Consider the following 21,506-nt stretch of genomic DNA (forward strand, 5'->3'; position numbering starts at 1 on the left):
CTAAAATTCCATTTAAAAAGTGCTAAAAATTCAACATTGCCGGCAGCTGCAGTAGAACACACCTGTAATCCCAGCTACGCAGAAATCTGAGGCTGGAGGATCTCAAACTCATGGCAATTTAGAGACCCTGTCTCAAAAATAAAAATAAATAAAATAAACCTCATTGGCTACGATACTGCCCAACTGTACAAAGCTAAAAAAAATAAAATAATAGTGACTTTTAAAAAGGGTTGAGGTCATAGCTCAGTGGTAGAGTGCCCCTGGGTTTAGTCCCCAGTGTCTCCCGTCCCCCATCCGAACTGTTTCCTTTCTCATTGGAAAAATCTGATAATGGAAATTGAAAGCCTTTTTTTGGTTCTTTTTTTCCTGTCCCATCTACTGGTAGAGCAGGATTTTGCCACTGGTTCTACCTAAGCACAGAGCTGTGCCTGCAAACAAATACTACACAAGACAGGAAAAAGTCTTAAAATGTCTTAAAGAGGAAAGTGGAGGCCTAGAATACTTCAATTTTGGACTAGAAACACATTCTTTAATGCCCAAGCCTCTGGCCAACAGCGGATGGAGAGGCCATTGCTCGAATCTCTAGAAACTGGTAGGTCCCGGAGGTAGCAGCGGCCCACTGGCCAGGGCGCGGCACGCCCCTCCCTCCGCCTCGGCCAATCGGCAGTGAGGAGGCGGGGCCAGGGACCGCGCGGGCGGGGCGAACACGGAGTGGGTGTGTCCGGGGCGGGGGCCGCAGGTCCCAGAAGGTGGCGACTTTCCTGGGCCTGTGGCGCCTTGGCGCAGGTGGAGAGGTCAGGCTGGAGGGGGCTTCGGCCTCCGGCGTTGGGAAATGGCGGCGGGGGTCAGAATAGAAGACGTGAGTGCACGGAGGTGTTGGGCGACTGTCCCCGGAATCTCCTTCCTGTGCTGGGGTGCACAGGGCGGAGACTGTCGGGGCTGGGGAAGCCTCAGCGCGACCGCGGCCGGAGGGGGCGCCGCCTGCGCACGGCCTGCCCGGGGCGCGGGGTTAGGGGAGAAGGCGCGGGTACGCTGTGGCGTCCGCGACACGCCGGCCCCGGGCCTGTTTTCCCCGGGTGGAAGTCAGGGTGGGGTCCTGCAGGATGGGCGTGCGGGTGGGGGGTCCCAGGCCGACGCCAGCCCACTTGTGGCTCCCGTCGTTGGCCCCGGAACTAGGAGCTTCACGTGATGCGCGTCTGGCCTGACAGCCTTCCTCCCGGAGACGGTCCGGCTGCGCTCGACTTGAACGTCCAGGGGCACAGGGGGCGAATCTTCCTTGTGGGCTCTCCAGGGTGGGCACCGGAGGTCCTTGGCCCTGGAGCAACAGCAGTGCTGCCGCTGGACGCCAGCGTCCCGCGGGCAGACCTGTCGCTGTCACCTCCCGGAAACCCCCATTGGAGAAAAACAGTGTCATGTGCAGTTTTGAACTTAGGCGTTGTAGAAATAGAAAGATTTTAAAATTTTAGATCCGAACTAGATTATCCAGTACCCCAGTTTACAGTGTGTACGGTACAGAATGTTACCATTATTGCAAAAATCTTGTACCTTTAAGTTTATTAAGACAATTGTATTTATTTATTTATTTATTTATTTGGTACTAGGGATTAAACCCAGCCAGGGGCGCTTTACCTGTAAGCTCTCTCCCCACCCCTTTTTATTTTTGTTTTATTTTTGAGATAGGGTCTCACTAAGTTGCTTAGGCCCTCGCTAATTTGCTGAGGCTAGCCTCGAATTTGCAGTCCTCCTGTTGAGTCCTTGGAATTACAGGTGTGTCCCACCGCACCCAGTGTACAATTTTAAAGGAAACATGTATTGCCCAAAATTAAGTTAGTTGCCCATTGGCACTTTTTTTTTTCTTTCCCCTCTTTTGGGAGAGGACAGGGTCTCTCTAAATTGCTGAAATTGCCACACACTCCCAAGTTGCTGTTAATAAACTAATAGCAATATTACTGTGATTTTAATCCTGAATGAGTGCATCAGGAAAAGCAATGTCCCAGCACTATAAGAGCTTGGTGATTAGTTAAATAATTCTGATGAAATAAATAGCAATTCTAATCATAAACTAAAAATTTTTAATTTTTTTAATTGAGAAAATGAAAAATTAACTAACACCTGGAAGTATATTTGACACTCATATATAAAGTAAATCCTTTGTTTTTGATTTTTTTTTAAGAGAGAGAGAGAATTTTTTAAATATTTATTTTTCAGTTTTCGGTGGACACAGCATCTTTATTTTATTTTATGTGGTGCTGAGGATCAAACCCAGCGCCCCGCGCATGCCAGGCCAGCGCATTACCGCTTGAGCCACATCCCCAGCCCTGTTTCTGAATTTTTAAGGGTGACATTCTTGAGTTGATAATATATGGGAATATCTAAAAGGAAAATGAGACTTAGAAAAAAGCACATGCAGTGTTTATTAGTTGGTGCTTAGCTGCCCCCAGAATTCTTAGATCTGTGTCTTTAAGTCTTAGTAGTACAATCATAGAAAACTTTCACTGGACAAATTGAAGAGCAATGTTTCACCAACAATGTATAGCAAAATTACTGTAGATCTGAGTAAGTTGCTGCTTTTGGTACATCTAATGTATTATTTCTAGTGTTCTGTAAATAGCTAAAAATTATGGGCCAGAAACTTGAATGTCTTAAAGAGTCAGACTGTGTGTTAGTTAGGATTCATTGTTTGCAGTAAACTAATGGCTAATTTACAAGGACAAGGATTTATTTGAAAGGATACAGAGTGCATGAACACCAGGGTCTCTGAAAGGACTCAAATAAGAGCAGCTCAAAGGATCTAAGAACTAAGTGAAGTCCTTTCCGGGTCTACTCTGGAATGAATCTACCACAGCAGTGGTCTGCCTTTCCTTTCCTGTGCACAGAGTGGATTGGCCTAACCATCCTCCTTAGGCCTGAGGAGAGTAAAGGAAATGTATGAAGGATACCCCTACAATGCAGAAATGTCAGTGGGTTGCCAAAGGAAATAGTCACTGTCACAAAAGAGGAGGGAAGAGAGAGTACATAAGTGGAAACAATAGATAATAATAGAAGGCTTGCCTAAGACAGGAAAATATGACCTATAGTGGGTCATTTGAAACTGATTCAGAAACAACACAGAGACAGATAGCAAAGACAACATGTAACTGTTTTCTGTATGTTCAAAAGCTGATGCAGAAATAAAGAAGGTATAAAGTAGACCCAGTTTGAACTTGTAGAGGTGAAAACTGCAATGTTAGATGAAGAAGCAGGGTAAGTGTCACAGAGAATGCAGCATTTGCTGTGACAAGTGTTTGACAGATGGGGAAGAACAAGTAGAGACAGTATAGAGATTGAAAACATTTCATGGGAGATGGGAACAATCAGTAGTGAGCATCAGGAGGGAGAGATGGCAATAAGCAAATCCTGAAAAGTAGTTTGGGTCAGAGTTGATTCTCTGTCCCTTGCCCAAATGATCTCTTCTGATGAGCAGAGAAGTCTGGTGATACACATAGCTGAGATGGAGACAAGATTTGGGACATTCATCCATCCGTCAAATGTTTGCAGAGTGGGGCCATGAGATACTATTGGATACTAGCATTCTGCAAGACAAATTAGAGGTGGGAAGTTAGTGGGTCCTAATGAGGAAGACAAATAAATACAAAGATTGTTATTGAATAGTGTGGTACAGGCAAGCACAGAATGCTTTAGAAGACATAGAGGGCTGGGGTGATCCAGATTTGGGGTACCCAGGAAGGCTCCCTGGTGGGAATTGCCCCATCTGGTCAAGGAAGGATGCTCAGACATTAGCTAAGAGCTTTCATGACTCTATTATTGACGACTTGAAAATTCCAAGCAGAAGGGTCACAAGGAGAAGGGAAATAATCAGAATTGTACCAAAGCGGGAAGCTGTGTAGGCGTAGAGTAGGAAGATTTGCAGGGCAGCATTGGATGCCTGAGACTGGAAACTGGGGAGCCCACCCCAGATCTGGGTAGTGCTTCAGATTGGTTATTCATCTTTGTCATCTTAATGCCCAACAGCTCTCCCTTCCACTATTTGTCCCTTATTCTGTGTCTGGATTCTGTTTTCAGGCTCCTCTCTTGCCCACTAAAATTCATTTCCATCTCATTCTAATGCAATTACCTGATCTAACCCTGTTGCAACATCTCTTTTTTCATTTGCCTGTTTATTAACTGCTTCCCTGTAGGTTCCATGCAATATATTCCATTACATGTCCTTGTCTTGTCTAGTTTATCATGTCTTTATCTGAAACCCCAGTGAAAATGTAATCTTCTATGTTTTTACCTCAGGCACAGCACCTATAAATTACAATTTTCAGTAAGGGCCTGAGTTTGAGAGGTTGTTATGGCTCATTTGTATGCAAGAGAGACATGGAAGTACTGTACCTGTCAAGACAGTACCTTTAAACATGACTAGCTGAAAATTTTACATCCCACAGGAACTCAATCTTTGTCAGCTGCTTCAGTGACATTAGAACTAGCTGTTTTCAAGCTAGGCCTCCAAGCTCACGTCCTTAGTGCCAGAGTTTGTCAGGCTCAGGCAACAACATCCTTGAATCTAGGAGTTCAAGAACAGCCTGGGCAAAACACAGAGAGACCCCCATCTCAAAAAAAGAAAAAAAAAAACAACTAGTTGTTTTTGGGCTGGGGTTGTGGCTCACTACTTGCCTAGCACGTGTCAGGAACTGGGTTCAATCTCAGCATCACATAAAAAATAAAGAAATAAAATAAAGTTATGTCCATCTACAACTAAAAATATATTTTTTAAAAAAACTAGTTGTTTTTATTGAAAATATAGTTTCTACAAACTGAAGACTCCTTGAAGGTCCATCAGGATGATCTGCCTCCATTGGTACTCGTTAATATTCTTTTTTTTTTTTTTTTTTTTTTTTTTTAATTTTTTATTGTGGGTTGTTCAAAACATTACAAATTTCTTGACATATCATATTCCACACTTTGATTCTAGTGGGTTATGAACTCCCACCTTCACCCCATACACAGATTGCAGATTCACATCAGTTACACTTCCATTGATTTACAAATTGCCATACTAGTGTCTGTTGTGCTCCGCTGCCTTTCCCATCATCCACCCTCCCCCCTCCCCACCTCTCCCCTCCCCTCCCCTCCTCTCTCTCTACCCCCTCCACTGTATAACCCTGAGGGTCTCCTTCCATTACCGTGTTAACAAGACTGAAAGTTTATTTTTTAGGCGTGTGTGTTGCTAAGGATGGGACCCAGGGCCTCACACATACTAGGAAAGCTCTCTACCACTAAGCTACACCCCGCCCTGTTTTAAGCATTCTTATAAGTCTCCATCAGCTTTTCAAAGTTTTATGGAATACCGGAGAGATGCTTTAAAAGAATTGCTATCATAGCCAGGTGTGGTAGCACCCATGCTCATAATCCCAGTGACTCAGGAGACTCAGGCAGGAGGATTGAAAGTTTGAGGTCGCCTCAGCAATTTAGCAAAACCCTGTCTCAAAATAAAAAGGGCTTGGGATGTAGCTCAGTGATAGAGTGACTCGGTTCAATCTTCAGTACTCAAAAAAGAAAAAAAAAAGCCACCATGGTGGGTTGAAAGTGGGGAGATGTAAGTCGGAGGAAGGTAGCAAATATATAGGATGAGAAGTCTAGAAATGTGAAGCACAACATGAAGACTGCAGGGAATAAAATTGTATTTGAGATGAATAAATTCAGCTGCTTTTGCCACAAGAAAACAAAAGGCTATCTAGCGGGGCATGTGGTGCACACCTGTAATCCCAGTCACTCCAAAGGCTAAAGCAAGAGGATTGCAAATTCAAGGCCAGCCTGGGTAATTTAGCAAAGCCCTGTCTTGAAATAAAAAGTAAAAAAGGGCAGGGCAAGTAGCTCAGTGGTAAAGCTTCCTTGGATTCAATCCCCACCTACTACCAAATAAATAAATAAAGTTAATCAGTTTTGAGAGTGTGAAGAAGTGGTTTATTTAAATCTCATTATGTAAATTACTTTGTGAATTGTAGAAAAAACTGAGTTAAGATTTCTGGCTGGGCATGGTGGCGCATGCCTGTAAATCCAGCTGCTTAGGAGGCTAAGGCAGAAGAATTGCAAGTTCAAGGCCAGCCTCAGCTACTTAGTGAGGTCTTAAACAACTTAGCGAAACTGTGTCTTAAAATGAAAAGGGCTGGTGATGAAGTTCAGAGGTAGCACTCCTGGGTTCAATCACCAATACAAAAAAAAATTTAAAAGACTTTCTGTGCCCACCAGGTGTGGCACCCTCCTGTCATCCCAATATTTGGGAAACTGAGGCAGGAGGATTACAAGTTTGAGACTAGCCTCAACAACTCAGAAAGACCACATCTCAAAATTTAAAAAAAAAAAATTAATGGGCTAGTGTTATGGTTTGGATGTAAGGTGTCCCCCATGTGAGACATTGCAAGAAGATTTGGAGGAGAAATGATTGGGTAATAGCCTTAACCTAATCAGTTAATTAATCCCTGGTGGGATTAACTGGGTGGTTACTGGAGGAGGTGGGGTGTGGCAGTAGGAAGCAGTTCATTGGGGGCGTGGCTATGTATTTTGTATCTGGAGAGGGGAGTCTCTGCTTCCTGATTGCCCAATGAGCTGCTTCCCTTTGCCACACTTTTCCTTCCGCCATGATGTTCTGCCTCACCTCGAGCCAGGAGGAAGGGAGCTGGCCATCTGTGGACTAAGACCTCTGAAACTGTGAGCCCTAAATAAACTTTTCCTCCTCTACAGTTGTTTTGGTCAGGTTCTTTAGATCATAGTAGCAAAAAAGCTCACTAAAACAGCCAGGAAAGTAGCTCAGTGGTAAAGCGTCCGTGGGTCCAATCCCCAGTACTGTTAAAAAAAAAAAAAAAAAAGTTAAAAAAAAAATTAAATTTCCCCTACACATTTTAATACTTCTTGTTTATAGTACTTATCTAGAAGTATTTTTTTAATTGACTTTAGGAAGGGTATGTGCTTTTGCATCTAATTTGTATCATAGTTTTAAAAGCATTATAGTTGGGTGGATTTGTCTTGGAAACATACTCCAGAAAGTAGTGACCATAATTTGATTTTTTTTTTTTTTTTTTGCACTGCAGGGTTCCTTGGACATTATCCAGAGTATTGAAGAGGACCCACTTCTGGATGCCAAGCTTCTCCCGCATCACTCATTACAAGCTCATTTTAGACCCAGATTCCACCCTCTTCCTACAGTCATCATAGCAAATCTTCTTCTGTTTATCCATGTAAGTTGCCAGAGGGGATCTCTCCAGTGGTGATGTCCTTAAAAATATTGAAGCTCTTCAGAGGGCAACTGGACTTAAATTTGTCAATATTTAGAATCTACATGCTTTCTTGATCATGCCTATGCTTGAGAGAATTTATAATAGATACATTTGTACAAGCATAAGGATATTGTTAGGAGCAGTGTTGACTATCACATTAAGACTGCAAACTATGCGGCCTGGTGGCATATGTCTGTAATCCCAGTGGCTCAAGAAACTGAGCAGAGGGCTGGGGATGTGGCTCAAGTGGTAGCGCGCTCGCCTGGCATGCGTGCAGCCCGGGTTTGATCCTCAGCACCACATACAAAAAAACAAAGATGTTGTGTCCGCCGAAAACTAAAAAAATAAATATTAAAATTCTCTCTCTCTCTCTAAAAAAAGAAAGAAAGAAACTGAGCAGAAAGATTGCAAGGTCAAGGTCAGCCTCAGCAACTTAGTGAGGCCCTCAGTAACTTAGTGAGACCCTGTCTCAAAATAAGAAGTAAAAAGGGCTGGGGATATGGCTCAATCCCTGTTACCAAAAAAAAAAAAAAAAAAAGACTGCAAACAGTCTGCTATCCAGGGGACATTTTATGTGTCCCATGAATGTAGACTATTATGCAACTATTATAAAAGAAATGTGCATATATTAACATAGAATAACCTTCATTATTACACTATTGACTAAAAAACAATCAGGTTTTCAACATTTTGTATAGAATGTTCCTGTTAGTAGTTTCTTTTTTTTTTAATTGAAAAAGAGTAAATATTGTGCACTACATAGTATTTTTTAATGCCTTTATACATGTACTTTGTGGGTTTGTTTTTTTTTTTTGCATTACAATTCTTAATACACATGTATACCACAATTTTTCATATTCCTGTTAGTAGTTTTTAAAAGGGAGAAGAGAGGGCTGGTGTGTATACATATTCCTAAATATCAGAATATTTTAGGGTAGTCACAGACCTTATTGATGTAGGTTGCCACTGAAGTGGAGAATGAGGACGTTGGTGGAAATTACAGTAATATATTTTATTGTTTACTTTTTGTATTACTATTTGATTTTTTTAACCATGTACATGTATTACTTTTTCAGTTACAAAACAAAAAATATATATGCAAATAAGTATACACAGGAATTTATCAGTTTACTTACACTTAGGAAATAATGTGAAGCAGAAAAGTCAAGTTTCAGCAAAACATTGTGAACAAAACAGCTCCATGTTTGTATGAAGATAAAATTACAAATGTGTAAGTAGGCCTTCTGGTGATGGCTCTGCTCAGTCCATAAAGCCATTTCCTTGGCCAAGTATGGTGGCATACACCTGTAATCCCAGTGACTTGGGAGGCTGAGGGAGGAGGATCACAAGTAAGTTTGGGGCCAGCCTTCACAATTTAGTGAGATCCTGTCTCAAAAAAAAAAAAAAATTTTTTTTTTTTTTTTAAAGCCAGAAAGAGGGAATGTAACTCGGGAGTAAAGTGCCCCTGGGTTGTATCCCCAGTCCCTGTTCCCCTGCAAGTAAAGAGAAAAAATAAAAAGAAGTACTGTGGGTTGATATTTGCTGCAATGTGAACAGTCAAAAAAAAAAAAAAAAAAAAAAAAGGCCAAGTTTCCCTGCTCTTTGGGTTTTGAGGATAATAGTGGGGATTGACTAGGCCCAGCTGATGCTTCAAACCCCATCCAAAAGTGCCTACCTTTCTGCAGAAGCTGCCTGCCCCAGCAAGTTTCCCAGTTTTCTCTGCAACTGGAATCCCCTCCTGTGAGGCACATGGGCGGAGACTTATACTTGGAACTGAACCCCTGAGAGGGGCAGCGTCTGTCTTCCTTGCAGGGCTCTCTGGCTGTGGTGTGACTCTGCCATCACTTCCTGAACGCCAGATCTCAGCTGAGATGCCTCCGGCCTGATACTGCCACATGCCGGGGTGGCTTCTTTTTCTTTTAGCTTTCACTTATTGGATAGCACACTTTATTTACATAAAGAACATATATCGGGGCTGGGATTGTGGCTCAGGGATAGAGCGCTCGCCTAGCACGGGGGGACCCGGGTTCCATCCTCAGCACCACATAAAAATAAAGACATTGTGTTGTGTCCATCTACACCTAAAAAATAAATATTAAAAAAAAAAAGAATATATACCCACACATTACTTTTTAAAGACCTTTTCATATTAAATTACATTTCTTTGATATGGTGGGATTGGTTTTTTGGGACTAACAAAATCTTAAGTGTTTTAAAAAAAAATTGCCAGGTGTAGTGGCTTGTGCATGTAGTTCTGGCTACTTGGGAGGCTAAGGTGAGAGGATTACGTGAGCCCAGGAGTTCCAGAGCAGCCTGGCAGTGTAGCAAGACTGTCTCCCAAAAGGGAGGTGGGCAGTGCAAGGAAAAGAACAAGTAATAATAAAAAGGGCTAGCACGTATCTCAGTGGCAGAGTACTCGCCTAGCATGTGTATGACCCTGGTTTCAGTCCCCGGTACCACCAAAAAAGAAGAAAGAAATAAAAAGAAAAATTAATGTCTTTTATGGTTCTTGGATTCAGTGTACACTGTATTACTTAAAGGGGATATATATTTTCAACATTTTGATTTGTGGTGTTAAGAACCTTGAATTGTAATACTTACTCTCGATATTATTCCTCTTGACAAATCACTTTGACAAATATTGTGCTTTGTTTTGTTTTTTGTAACTTTTTTGAGATACTGGGGATTGAAGCGGGGGTCCTCTACCATTGATCTACTTAATATCCCCAGAACTTTTTCTTTTTTAAAGACAGGTTTTCATCGAGTTGTCCAGGTTAGGTTCCATTTTGCTATCCTCTCACTTCAGCTTCCTAAGTAGGTAGGATTACAGGTATGTGTCAGTATACCTGGCTATATTATTCATTTTTTAAAATACTTTTTTAGTTGTCAATGGATCTTTATGTTACTTATTTATATGTGATGCTGAGTGTCTCACACATGTAGGCAAGCATTCTGTCACTGACTACAACCCCAGCCCTGTATTATGCATTTTAGTAAATTTATTTTGTGTTCATATTGCCAGCTTTTAGATGTTTAGCAGTGAATGGTAGTGATAGCTTCTTTTTTCTCTTTACAGTACTGGGTATTGAACCTAGGGGCACTCTACTACTGAGCTATATCCCCAATCATTTTTTGAGACAGGAGATGGGCATTATTTTGAGTTTAAGATCTCCTTAAGTTGCTCAGGGCCTCACTAAATTGCTGAGGCTGGCCTCAGACTTTCAGTCCTCCTTCCTTAGCCTCCTGAGTTGCTGGGATTACAGGTGTGTGGCAATTTAGCAAGATCCTGTCTCAAACAAAAAATAAAAAGGGCTGGGGATGTAGCTCAGTGGTAAAGCACCCCTTCATTTCAATCCCCATTATCAAAGGATGGGTGGGGAGGGGCAGATCATTTGAGACAGACTCTGGCTATGTTGCAGAGGCTGGCTTTCAGTGTGTGATCTTCCTGCATCAGCCACCCAAGTAGCGGGGATTACAGGTATGTGCCACTGCCATGGCATCCAGATTAATGATGTTTTGAAGTTTGTTTTTGTTTTGTTTTAGTCCTGGGGATTGAACCTAGGGGTGCTTTTACTTCTGACCTACATTCCCACCCCTTTTTATTTTTTGAGATAACTTCTCGATACATTGCTTTAGGACCTCATTAAATTGCTGAGGCTGGCCTCAAACTTTTTTTTAATCAGTACTGGGGATTGAACTCAGGGACACTTGAGCACAAAGCCACATCCCCAGCCCTATTTTGTGCTTTATTTAGAGACAGGATCTCACCAAGTTGCCTAGCGCCTCATCATTGCTGAGACTGGCTTTGAACTTTCGAGCCTCCGGAGCCCCTGAGATTACAGGCGTGTGCCACCGCGCCCAAGTGGCCTCAAACTTTTGATCCCCTGCCTCAGGCTCACAAGTCTCTGGGTTTACAGGCATACACTACTATGCCCACTGTTATATTTGATGTTTTTAAAAATCACAGAATCGTATATCCTTGTGTAACAAATAAGCATCACTAAAGTATAAAGGTAAAATCGTGATCTTCCCTTTCTCTTTTGTCAGTCTTCTCCCTGATGTGGGTTCAGTTTCTTGATATTCTTCACTGCCTTTTGTTAAATTCATGCAAATATTGATGGATGCAGAGGTGTACACCTGTAATTTCAGGAACTCTGGAGGCCGAGGCAGGAGGATTTCAGATTCTAGGACAGCATTGGCAACTTAGACCCTGTCTCAAAATTTAAAATAGGGCTGGGAGTGTAGCTCAGTGGTAGAGTACCTCTGAGTTCACTCCCCAGTACTACAAAAATAAAGAAAGAAAATAGCCAGCTGTGGTGGTGCACAACTTTAATCCCAGCAGCTCCAGAGGCTGAGGCCGTTGGATTGAGAGTTCAAAGCCAACCTCAGCAATTTAGCAAGGCCCTAAGCAACTCAGTGGGTCCCTCTCTCTAAATAAAATACAAAAAAGGGGGGGGGGGGTGCTGGGGATATAGCTCAGTGGTTAAGTACCCCTGGGTTTAATCCCCAGTACAAAAATAAATAAATAAATACAATGCAAATATATACAAAGATATTAGCACCTATACAAAGGGATTTACCCCACTTTTAAAAAAATTGGATCAACGGGTGCGGTGGCACACGCCTGTAATCCTAGCAGCTCGGGAGGCTGAGACAGGAGGATAGAGAGTTCAAAGCCAGCCTCAGCAACAGTGAGGCACTAAACAACTCAGTGATACCCTGTCTCTAAATAAAATACAAAATAGGGCTGGGGAGGTGGTTCAGTGGTCGAGTACCCCTGAGTTTTAGGTCTTCATGTGTGCGAGACAAGTGTTCTAACAAAAAATTATATCCCCAGCCCCTGTGTGTTTCTAACAGTGTTTCTCAGATTCACACATCAGACTCTGCTGACAGGCTTGTGAAAAGACAGATTGCTGGGTTGCATCCCCAGAGATTCTGGCTTAAAGAGGATTAGGGCAGGCTCCAGTGTGTGCATTTCTAACACGCTTGCTTAATCTTAACATATCAGAGAGGCAAACCAATACACAGAGTTGTTTTTGTGTGTTTGTTTTATTGTACTGGGGATTGAACTCAGGGGTGCTTTACCACTGAGTTCCATTCCCAGTCTTTTTTTATTTATGAGACAAGGTCTAAATTGCTTAGGGCCTCACTAAGCTGCTGAGGCTGGCCTCAAATTTACAATCCTCCTGCATCAACCTCCTGAATCTCTGAGATTGGTGAAATGCATCACTGTGTCCAGTGCTTAGTTAATTCTTTTCCAGGTGCATAATATTCTATAACATGGGTGGGTATGTCTTAATTTATTCAAGCATTTCATAGTAGATGGGCAAATATATGGGCAATTTTAGGTTTTTGCAAATATAGGAAGTACTATAATAAATATTTGTATCCCAGTATTCTGGGTATTTGTACTTTAACTTTGGAGCAATAGAGACCTTAAAGTAGGTTTTCTGGGTCAAGACATTTCCAAATTATTCTCCAAAAGCAATTTGCAGTTTAGTTAGCAATTTTTTTTTTTAAAGAGTGAGAGAGAGAGAATTTTAATATTTATTTTTTAGTATTTGGCGGACACAACATCTTTGTATGTGGTGCTGAGGATCGAACCCGGGCCGCACGCATGCCAGGCGAGCGCGCTACGGCTTGAGCCACATCCCCAGCCCAGTTAGCAATTTTTTTTCATGGATATAATACCTTTATTTTGTTTATTTTCATGTGATGATTAGGATTGAACCCAGTGCCTCACAATGTGCTAAGCAATTGCTCTACCAATGAGCTACAACCATAGCCCTAGTTAGCAGTTTTCAAGTAAGTCTTGTGTGTCTATATTCTAGCACCAGTCAGTTAAACTTTTTTTTTTTTTTTTTAGTACCGGATATTGAACCCAGAAGCATTTTACCACTGAGCCACATTCCCAGACCTTTTTATTTTTTGAGATAGGGTCTCACTAAGTTGCTGAGGGTGGCTTTCAATACTCCTGCCTCAGCCTCCCAAATCACTGAGATTACATGTGTGCACCATCACACTCAGCTAAACTTTTTTAAACCATGATTATTATTAGTTACCTTTTAAAAAATTTTTTTATAACTTTTTATTTTATTTATTTATTTTTGTGTGGTGCTGAGGATCAAACCCAGGGCCTTGCGAATCGAGCGCTCTACCGCTGAGCCAAAACCTCAGCCCCTTAATCTTTTTTTTTTAGTTGCTCAAAACACTTAACCTCTTTTTAATAAAAGAGGTAGCAAGAAACTGTTGAGCATTACATTAGCATTTGTTTTAGATGGGATTTGGGATAATTTTTATTTGTGACATTGTTTTTCAAATTTGTAAAAAAATGACCAAAAAAAAAAGGTTTTCAGACTTTTTTATAAAAATAGGATAGTAGGAATTATGGGTGCAGAGTAGTTCCTGGGGTGGCAGTTATTGTTTCCTAATTCCATATATTGAGTATTCATCAGCTGCTTTCCTTTCCGCCAGGTTGTGTTTGTTATTTTAGCGTTCTTGACAGGTGTGCTTTGTTCTTACCCTGACCCAAACGAGGACAAGTGCCCTGGAAACTACACCAACCCACTGAAAGTCCAGACAGTCATAATCCTAGGAAAAGTCATTTTGTGGATTCTGCACTTACTTCTGGAACGCTACATTCAGTATCACCACAGCAAAGTGAGAAACCGTGGCTATAACCAGATCTACCGAGCCACAAGGCATCTGAAGAGCCTCGCCCTGGTGACACACTCCACCGGTAAGCCCGCTTTCTTGGCGTCTCTGGGCCTTGAGTAGCCAAATGACAGCAGAAAGGACCCATGAAGTTGGATTGTATGACCCAGTGTATTCTCTCAGTGTTGTGAGTGCTGTGTGTCATGGCCACTGTCTGGTTTTCTTATACACTTGGTTTTCACTTGAAATTTGCATTGTTGTGGACATGGTATCTGTGTGTCCCTGTGTACAATGTAGATTTTCCCCCCTTTTTGGTATCAGCAGGTTTATTCAGCTTAAGAAGATACAGTATTCAGTAGCCAGGTGCAGTGGTGCACACCTGTAATCCCAGCGATTTGGGAGGCTCAGGCAGGGGGATCACAAATTAAAGGCCAGCCTCAGCAACTCAGCAACACCTGTCTCAAAATAATAAAGGACTGGGGATGTGGCTCAGTGGTTAAGTGCCCCAGGGTTCAATCCCTGGTCCAAAAAAAAAAATCTAGTATCCAAAGTAAGACTTGTAAAACACACAGGTCCTAATTTATGAAGGTATGATCAGAAGCTTCATTTAGGACTGGGAATACATGAATGCTTGATTTTCTTTATTGTTGCATACATTTTAAAGGCTGTGGAAGTAAACTGAATTTCTTTTGGCACTTTTGACTTACCTTTTTAGGAGAACCTCATTTGGAGTCCAGAGTAAACGTTTGAATATTCTGAATCCAGATTAGGAATTCATTTTTCTAGCAGGGCCTGGTGGCTGAGCCTATAAACCCAGCTACCTGAGAGGCTGAGGCAGGAGGATCTCGTATTCGAGGCCTCTGGGCAATTTAGCAAGACTCTGTCTAAACATAAAAATATAGGCTGGGTGCAGTGCCGCATTCCCGTAATCCCAGTGATTTGGGAAGCTGAAGCAGGAAGATTGTAAACTCGTGGTTAGCGTAGGCAATTTAAGACAGGGTCTCGATGTAAAAAATAAAAAGGACTGTAGATAAAGCGCCCGTGGGTTCAATCCCCAGTACAAAAAACAAATGGAGCCTAGCATGCTGGTACACGCCTATAATCCCTATATGGCTCAGGAGGCTGAGGCGGAAGGATAGAGAGTTGAAAGCCAGCCTCAGCAAAAGTGAGGCCCTAAGCAACTCGGTGAGACTCTGTCTCTAAATAAAATACAAAAGAGGGCAGGGGATGTCAGTGGCGCGTGCCCCTGAGTTCAATTGCCTGGTATCAAAAAAAAAGGATTTGGAATGTAGCTCATTGCTTGTCTAGCATGTGCAAGGCCCCAAGTTCAGTCCCCAGTATCACAAAGAAGAAAAAAGAACTTCATTTTTCCCCAGAAAAACAACTTCACCAAATCTTTTATTTTTCTTCTGTGCTTTGTGAGTGCTTTTAAAGGGCAAGCTGCAAGCTCATCTCCCGAGTGAAGTTCTCAGTGGAAGCTGAAGTGCCACACTGTCAAGGAGAGAGAAATATTTATGGAGATGGTGATCTTGTTTGATCTTCCCTAGGGGGAGCTTTTCTTTTTTAAACTATGATGCAATATTTATTTTTTATATCTTTTTTTTAATTTGTTTTACTTAGTTACACATGACAGTACAATGACCTTGACATATCATACATTTGAATCAGATGGGATATAATTTCTCATTTTTCTGAGTATACAGGTTGCAGAATCACATTGGTCATGAAGTCACATATATACACACAGTAATAATAATGTCTGTTTCATTCTACTATCCTTCCTATCTCCCCAGCCCCTGCCCTCCCCTCCCCTCACTTCTCTCTACCTAATTAACGCTATTCTTTTTTTTTTTCCCTCACATCTTCATACATGTATTTTGTATAGCAATGAGGGTCTCTTTCCACCATCCATGCAATTCCCTTTCCCTCCCACCCCTCTTCCCTATGTAGAGGTAATCTTCTTCGCATGCTCTTCCTCTCTTCCCCATTTTGAGTCACCCCTTTATATCAGAGAAGACATTCGGCATTTTTTTGGGGGGGTGGATTGACTAACTTCACTTAGCATAATCTGCTCTAATGCCATCCATTTCCTTACAAATGCCATGATCTTATTATTTTTTAGTGCTGAGTAATATTCCATTGTGTATAAATGCCACATTTTTTTAATCCATTCATCCATTGAAGGGCATGTAGGTTGGTTCCACATTCTAACTATTGTGAATTGTGCTGCTATAAACACTGATGTGGCTGTGTCCCTGTAGTATGCTCTTTTAATTTTAAGGGCTTTTGAGTATAGTCTGAGAAGAGGAATGGATCAAATGGTGATTCCATCCAGCTTTCCAAGGAATCTCCATTACTGCTTTCCAGATTGGCTGCACCAATTTGCAGTCCCACCAGCAATGTATGAGTGTGCCTTTTTCCTCAAATCCTCGCCAGCACTTGTTGTTTGTCTTCATCATGGCTGCCATTCTGACTGAAGTGAGATGATATCTTAGAGTAGTTTTAATTTGCATTTCTCTGATTGCTAGAGATGATGAGCATTTTTTTCATATATTTGTTGATTGATTGTATATCCTCTTCTGAGAAGTGTCTGTTCAGGTCCTTGGCCCATTTGTTGATTGGGTTATTATTATTGGGGGGGGGGGGGTATTTAGCTTTCTGAGTTCTTTACATACCCTAGAGATTAGAGCTCTATCTAAAATGTGAGGGGTAAAAATTTGTTCCAAGGATGTAGGCTCCCTATTCATCTCACATATTATTTCTTTTGCTGAGAAAAAAACTTTTCAGTTTGAATTCATCCCATTTGTTGATTCTTGATTTTAATTCTTGTGCTATAGGTGTCTTATTAAGAAAATTGGGGCCTAGTCCCACATGATGGAGATTAGGGCCTACTTTTTCTTCTATTAGACACAGAGTCTCTGGTTTAATTCCTAGATCCTTGATCTATTTTGAGTTAACTTTTGTGCATGAGAGATAGGGATTCAATTTCATTTTGTTGCATATGGATTTCCAGTTTTCCCAACATCATTTGTGGAAGATGCTGTCCTTTCTCCAGTGCATTCTTTCAGCACCTTTGTCTAATATAAGGTAGTTGTAGTTTTGTGGGTTAGTCTCTGTCCTCTATCCTGTACCATTGGTCCACAAGCCTGTTTTGGTGCCATATATTTTATATCTTTATTTCAGTTTTATGTGGTGCTGAGGTTTGAACCCAGTGCCTCACGTGTGCTAGGTGAGCACTCTACCATTGACCCACAACCCAAGCTCCTGGGGGAGGTTCTTTTTGCTTCCTATCTTTAGAAGATGAACTTGGTTTCCATGTTCAGCTGTTGGTGTGTAACACTCTTTTTTGGCCAGAAGATGTCACTATAACATAAAGATAAAAGCAAAAACCTGGATCTTTACTGACAGATCTTATGTCTGTCACCAAATATACTATTTCTCAAATGATGGTCTTTGAAATAGTGTGTGTGTGTGTGTGTGTGTGTATGTGTGTGTGTGGTGCTGGGGATTGAACACAGGGGCTCATGCATGCTGGGCAAGAACTCTTTTTTTTTTTTAATTTGAGACAGGGTCTCGCTAAGTTGCTGAGCTGGCCTTGAACCTGTAATCCCCCTGCCTCAGCCTCTTGTGACACTGGGTATGTGACTCTTAATAATGATCTGTTTTTAACAACTAGACTTTTTTTTTTTCTTGGCAGTACTGGGGATTGAAACCAAGGTCTTCCACAAACAAGGAAATGCTCTACCATTGAACTATATCCCAAACGCTTTTTATTTTATTTTGAAATGGGGTCCTTGAACTAACTTGAATTATCCTTGAACCTGAGATTCTCCTCCCTCAGCCTTTCTAGAAGCTAGAATTATAGGTGCCAAACTACTTTAATTTTTTTTATTTTTATTATTTTGGAAAAAGAAGGTAGGTATGCCTGAGGACACAGTGACTAGTGACCGTGTCCTATACACTCTTATCTCTCACTGGCCTCACATTCCTCTGGGGACCCAAGGCTATCATAGAAATTCCTGCTGGCAGGGTTCTCACTGAGGACTGGGCCTGATGCTCTTGGGCTCAGGCAGGCAGAGAGACAAGGTCTTTCACTGTGACATTGTCTGGCTAAATTTTCTGTATAGAGTTGCTTTGGAGGAGAGGCTTCATGGAATGTGCCTGGGTCTGTGATATATATTTACATGCATTGCTATGGATCAAACTTGGGGCCTCATGCCTGCTAGGCAAACCCTCTACCACTGAGCCACACCCTCAGCTCCCAGAATTATTGTTATACTAATGAAATATATCACTTGCTGAACACTTAGGCATTGTCAATTCACTTCCTCCAAAAACCCTGGTTGCTCAGTATTATTTCTCTAGTTTTTTTAGTGGAAGAGTCCAGGGCTTTGTGAGATTTTATTTTATTTCTTCTTCTTGTTATTTTCAGTAGGTGGACAGTTAGGGATTGAACTCGGGCCTTGCACATATTAGGGACATGCTCTACCACTGAGCTGTCTCCCAGCCCACAAGAGCTCATTTCTTCCAAGAACTTTTATTTCATTTTTTTGTTGTTCTTGGATTTGAACAGGGCCTTGCACATCCTAGGTATCTCATCTGCCACTGAGCAACATCCCTAGGCCTTTTTATTTTATCTTGAGACAAGATCTAAGTTACCCAGTCTGAACTTGAACTTGAGATCCTCCTGTCTCAACCTCCTGAGACGGTTATTACAGGTGTGCAACACCAGGACCAGCTCTAATAGTTTTTTTTTTTTTTTCTTTAATGGCAAATGAAATGAAACACACAGGCTATGTCTGTGGTTATAAAAGCACTTACAAAGAAAACTGGTTGTATATTGTATACTGTCATGTAGAAAGTTTCTGATGAACTAATGACTTTCTTCTTCTTTTTTTTTTTTTTCCCCCTGGTACCAGGGATTGAACCCAGCAGTGCTTTACCACTGAGCTATATTCCCAACCATTCTTTTATTTTTTTTATTTTGATTTTGGGGTCTCAGTAAGATGCTTACAGCTTCACTGAATTACTGAGGCTGATTTGAACTTGCAATCCTCCTACCTCAGCTTCCTGAGTCACCAGGATTATAGGTGTGTGCACTGCCCAGCTTCTAATGAGCTCTGAGGAAGTGGACTCAGAGGAGTTTAAGCTGGGAAGAATGACCTGAAGAAGTTATCCAGGGCCAGATCATGAGGGTTGCCACAAGTTTAGAGAGAGGCAGCCTTGGAAGGGAAGGCTTTGCTGAGAGTTTTGAGAGTTGGAAAGATCACTCTGGCCATGGCTGGAGAGGGCAGTTAAGGAGGCTGCTATAGTACCCCAGGGCAAGGATCTAGGTCTGAACTAAGATATCATGCTGGGCAGTACTTCCTGACTGAGAGGTCTTGTGTGCTGTCCACAGCACCTACCATTTTAGGGAATGTTTTATTTCAGCATGCCCCTCTCCTTCCAGGCTGCAGATTTCATGCACCATAAACTCCCAGTTACAGCCTGTGACCCACCAGAGTGCTGGCATACGGGGTTGCTCAGTACCTTAAATCCTTTGCATGCTGTTTCATTTATGTGCAGAGGGGTTTTTTTAGTACTCTGTTGTCTGTTTATCTTAATGTTGTAAAACTATTTGTCCCATTCACAAAATTATGTTACAAAGAGTATAAGGGGAAGGCATAGGGCTTTGTGAAATTATTATTATTATTATTGGAGTTGGGAGGTACCAGGGATTGAATTTAGGAGCATTGGACCACTGAGCCACATCCCCAGCCCTATTTTGTATTTAGAGACAGCACCTCACTCTTCTTGAGACTGGCTTTGAACTCGAGTTCCTCCTACCTCAGTTTCCCCAGCTGCTGGGATTATAGGCTAGTGCCATCACGCCTGGCTGTGTAATTAGTTTTGATAGGTTCTTTTAAAAATGTCTCTTTGTGGGGCTGGGGATAAGCTCAGTTGGTAGAGTGCTTGCCTAGCATGCATAAGGCCTTGGGTTCAATCCCCAGCACCAGCCCCCAAAAAAGAGGACTCTTTGGTTCAGAGTCATTCCTTTTGTACAAATGGGAGAAAATTAAATAAGCATTGTTTTCCCCTACACCAGATGTAGATAAATATGCTAAATAACTTTTAGGAAATTCTAAGGATCTTGTATCTCTAAAATTTTCTTTGACATTCTTCAGAGTAAAAGGGCAAATTTGTTGCCAGTTTTGAGAAAAAGGAAGAAGAAAGTTTATTGCTTTGCTAGCAAAGGACAAACAGAGGACTCCTGCCCCAAAGGCTCTGATGCTGCCCATCCTCAGGAACAGGGGCCTTTTTATTGTGCTTCAGAGAAAATGAGATTAGGTAAGAGAGATCAGGGAGGAGATCAGAAAGAAGATTGGGAAAAAGAAAAAAAAATCTAAGTTTCAAAGGATCAAGTGAACCCTTGTTACAAAATGAGGTTAAAATGATCCTCAAAAATAAAACAATAGAAGCCAGGAGCAGTGGTGCACGCCTATAATTGCAGTAGCTCTGGAGGCTGAGGCAGGAGGATTGCAAGTTCCAAGCCAGCCTCAGCAATTTAGTGAGGCCCTGTCTTTAATAAAAAGAGCTGGGGATGTGGTTCATTGGGTAAGCACCCCTGGGTTCAATCCCTGATACCAAAAGAAAAAATAAATAAATAAGGCTGGGGATGTAGTGGTAGAACACTTGCTAGAATGCTTGACACCTTAAATTCAATCCTCAGCACCATAATACTTGATTAATTAATTAAAAAGGATTTTTGAGGACTGGGGTTGTGACTAAGTGGTAGAGTGCTTGCCTAGCATGCTTGAGGCACTGAGTTCAGTCCCCAGCACCACACACAAATAAAACAAATGAAGTGAAGGTGTTTTTGTTTTTTTGTTTGTTTGTTTTTTAAGGAGTATATTTAAAAAATAAATAGAATTTTTGAGCCAGGCACAGTTGTTGGTGCCTGTAATCCCAGTGGCTCTGGAGGCTGAGACAGGAAGATCGTGAGTTTGAAGCCAGCCTCAGCAAAAACAAGGTGCTAAGCAACAGTGAAACCCTGTCTCTAAATAAAATACAAACTAGGGCTGGGGATGTGGCCCTAACCCCGGTACACACACAAAAAAGAATTTTTGTTTTGGTTTTAGGTACTGGGGATGGAACTCTGGCCAGCCCTTTTTGCTTTTTGAGACAGTCTCAACAAATTGCTTAAGGCCTTGCTAAATTGCTGAGGCTGGCCTCAAAACTTGTGATCATCCTGCCTCAGCCTCTCAAAATGCTAGGATTACAGGCATGTGCCACCATCCCCAGCTAGAATTTAAAAAAAGAAGAAGAAGAAGAAGAAAAAAAGAAAAAGTAGATAAGCTGAATGAGTGGTTTAGTAAAAATAGATAATATTGTTGCTAAAAGTTTAGTCCTTGTTCCTGATGCCAATCCAATAAGGAGGACATGGTTTTGAAAAGGAAAGAAGTTTTATTGCTTTGCTAGCAAAGGACAAACCCAGAGGACTCCTGTTCTAAAGGTTGTGATTCTGTCCATCTGGGGGATCAGAGCTTTTTTAAAGAGATGTTAATTTAAAGGCTACATTCTCTTGTTGTAATTCACTTGTTAATTTGAGAGAGA

The 21,506-nt window shown here is 41.7% G+C and overlaps 1 protein-coding gene across 1 annotated transcript in view; it reads left to right on the top strand.

The window, feature by feature from the left end:
* The first annotated feature begins 727 nt into the window (after nt 1-727).
* Tmem192 (transmembrane protein 192) overlaps nt 728-21,506 on the top strand; it is a 32,796-nt gene continuing 12,017 nt past the window's right edge. Inside the window, exons 1-3 of the mRNA XM_046447820.2 lie at nt 728-859; nt 7,074-7,220; nt 13,734-13,998. Coding sequence (XP_046303776.1) covers nt 833-859; nt 7,074-7,220; nt 13,734-13,998 — 439 coding nt within the window. The 5' untranslated portion in view covers nt 728-832. The remainder of the gene's footprint in view (nt 860-7,073; nt 7,221-13,733; nt 13,999-21,506) is intronic.

Source organism: Marmota monax, unplaced genomic scaffold, assembly GCF_021218885.2.
Source record: "Marmota monax isolate L192 unplaced genomic scaffold, Marmota_monax_Labrador192_F-V1.1 WCK01_AAM20220418_F8-fsc00040, whole genome shotgun sequence".
NCBI lineage: Eukaryota > Metazoa > Chordata > Mammalia > Rodentia > Sciuridae > Marmota > Marmota monax.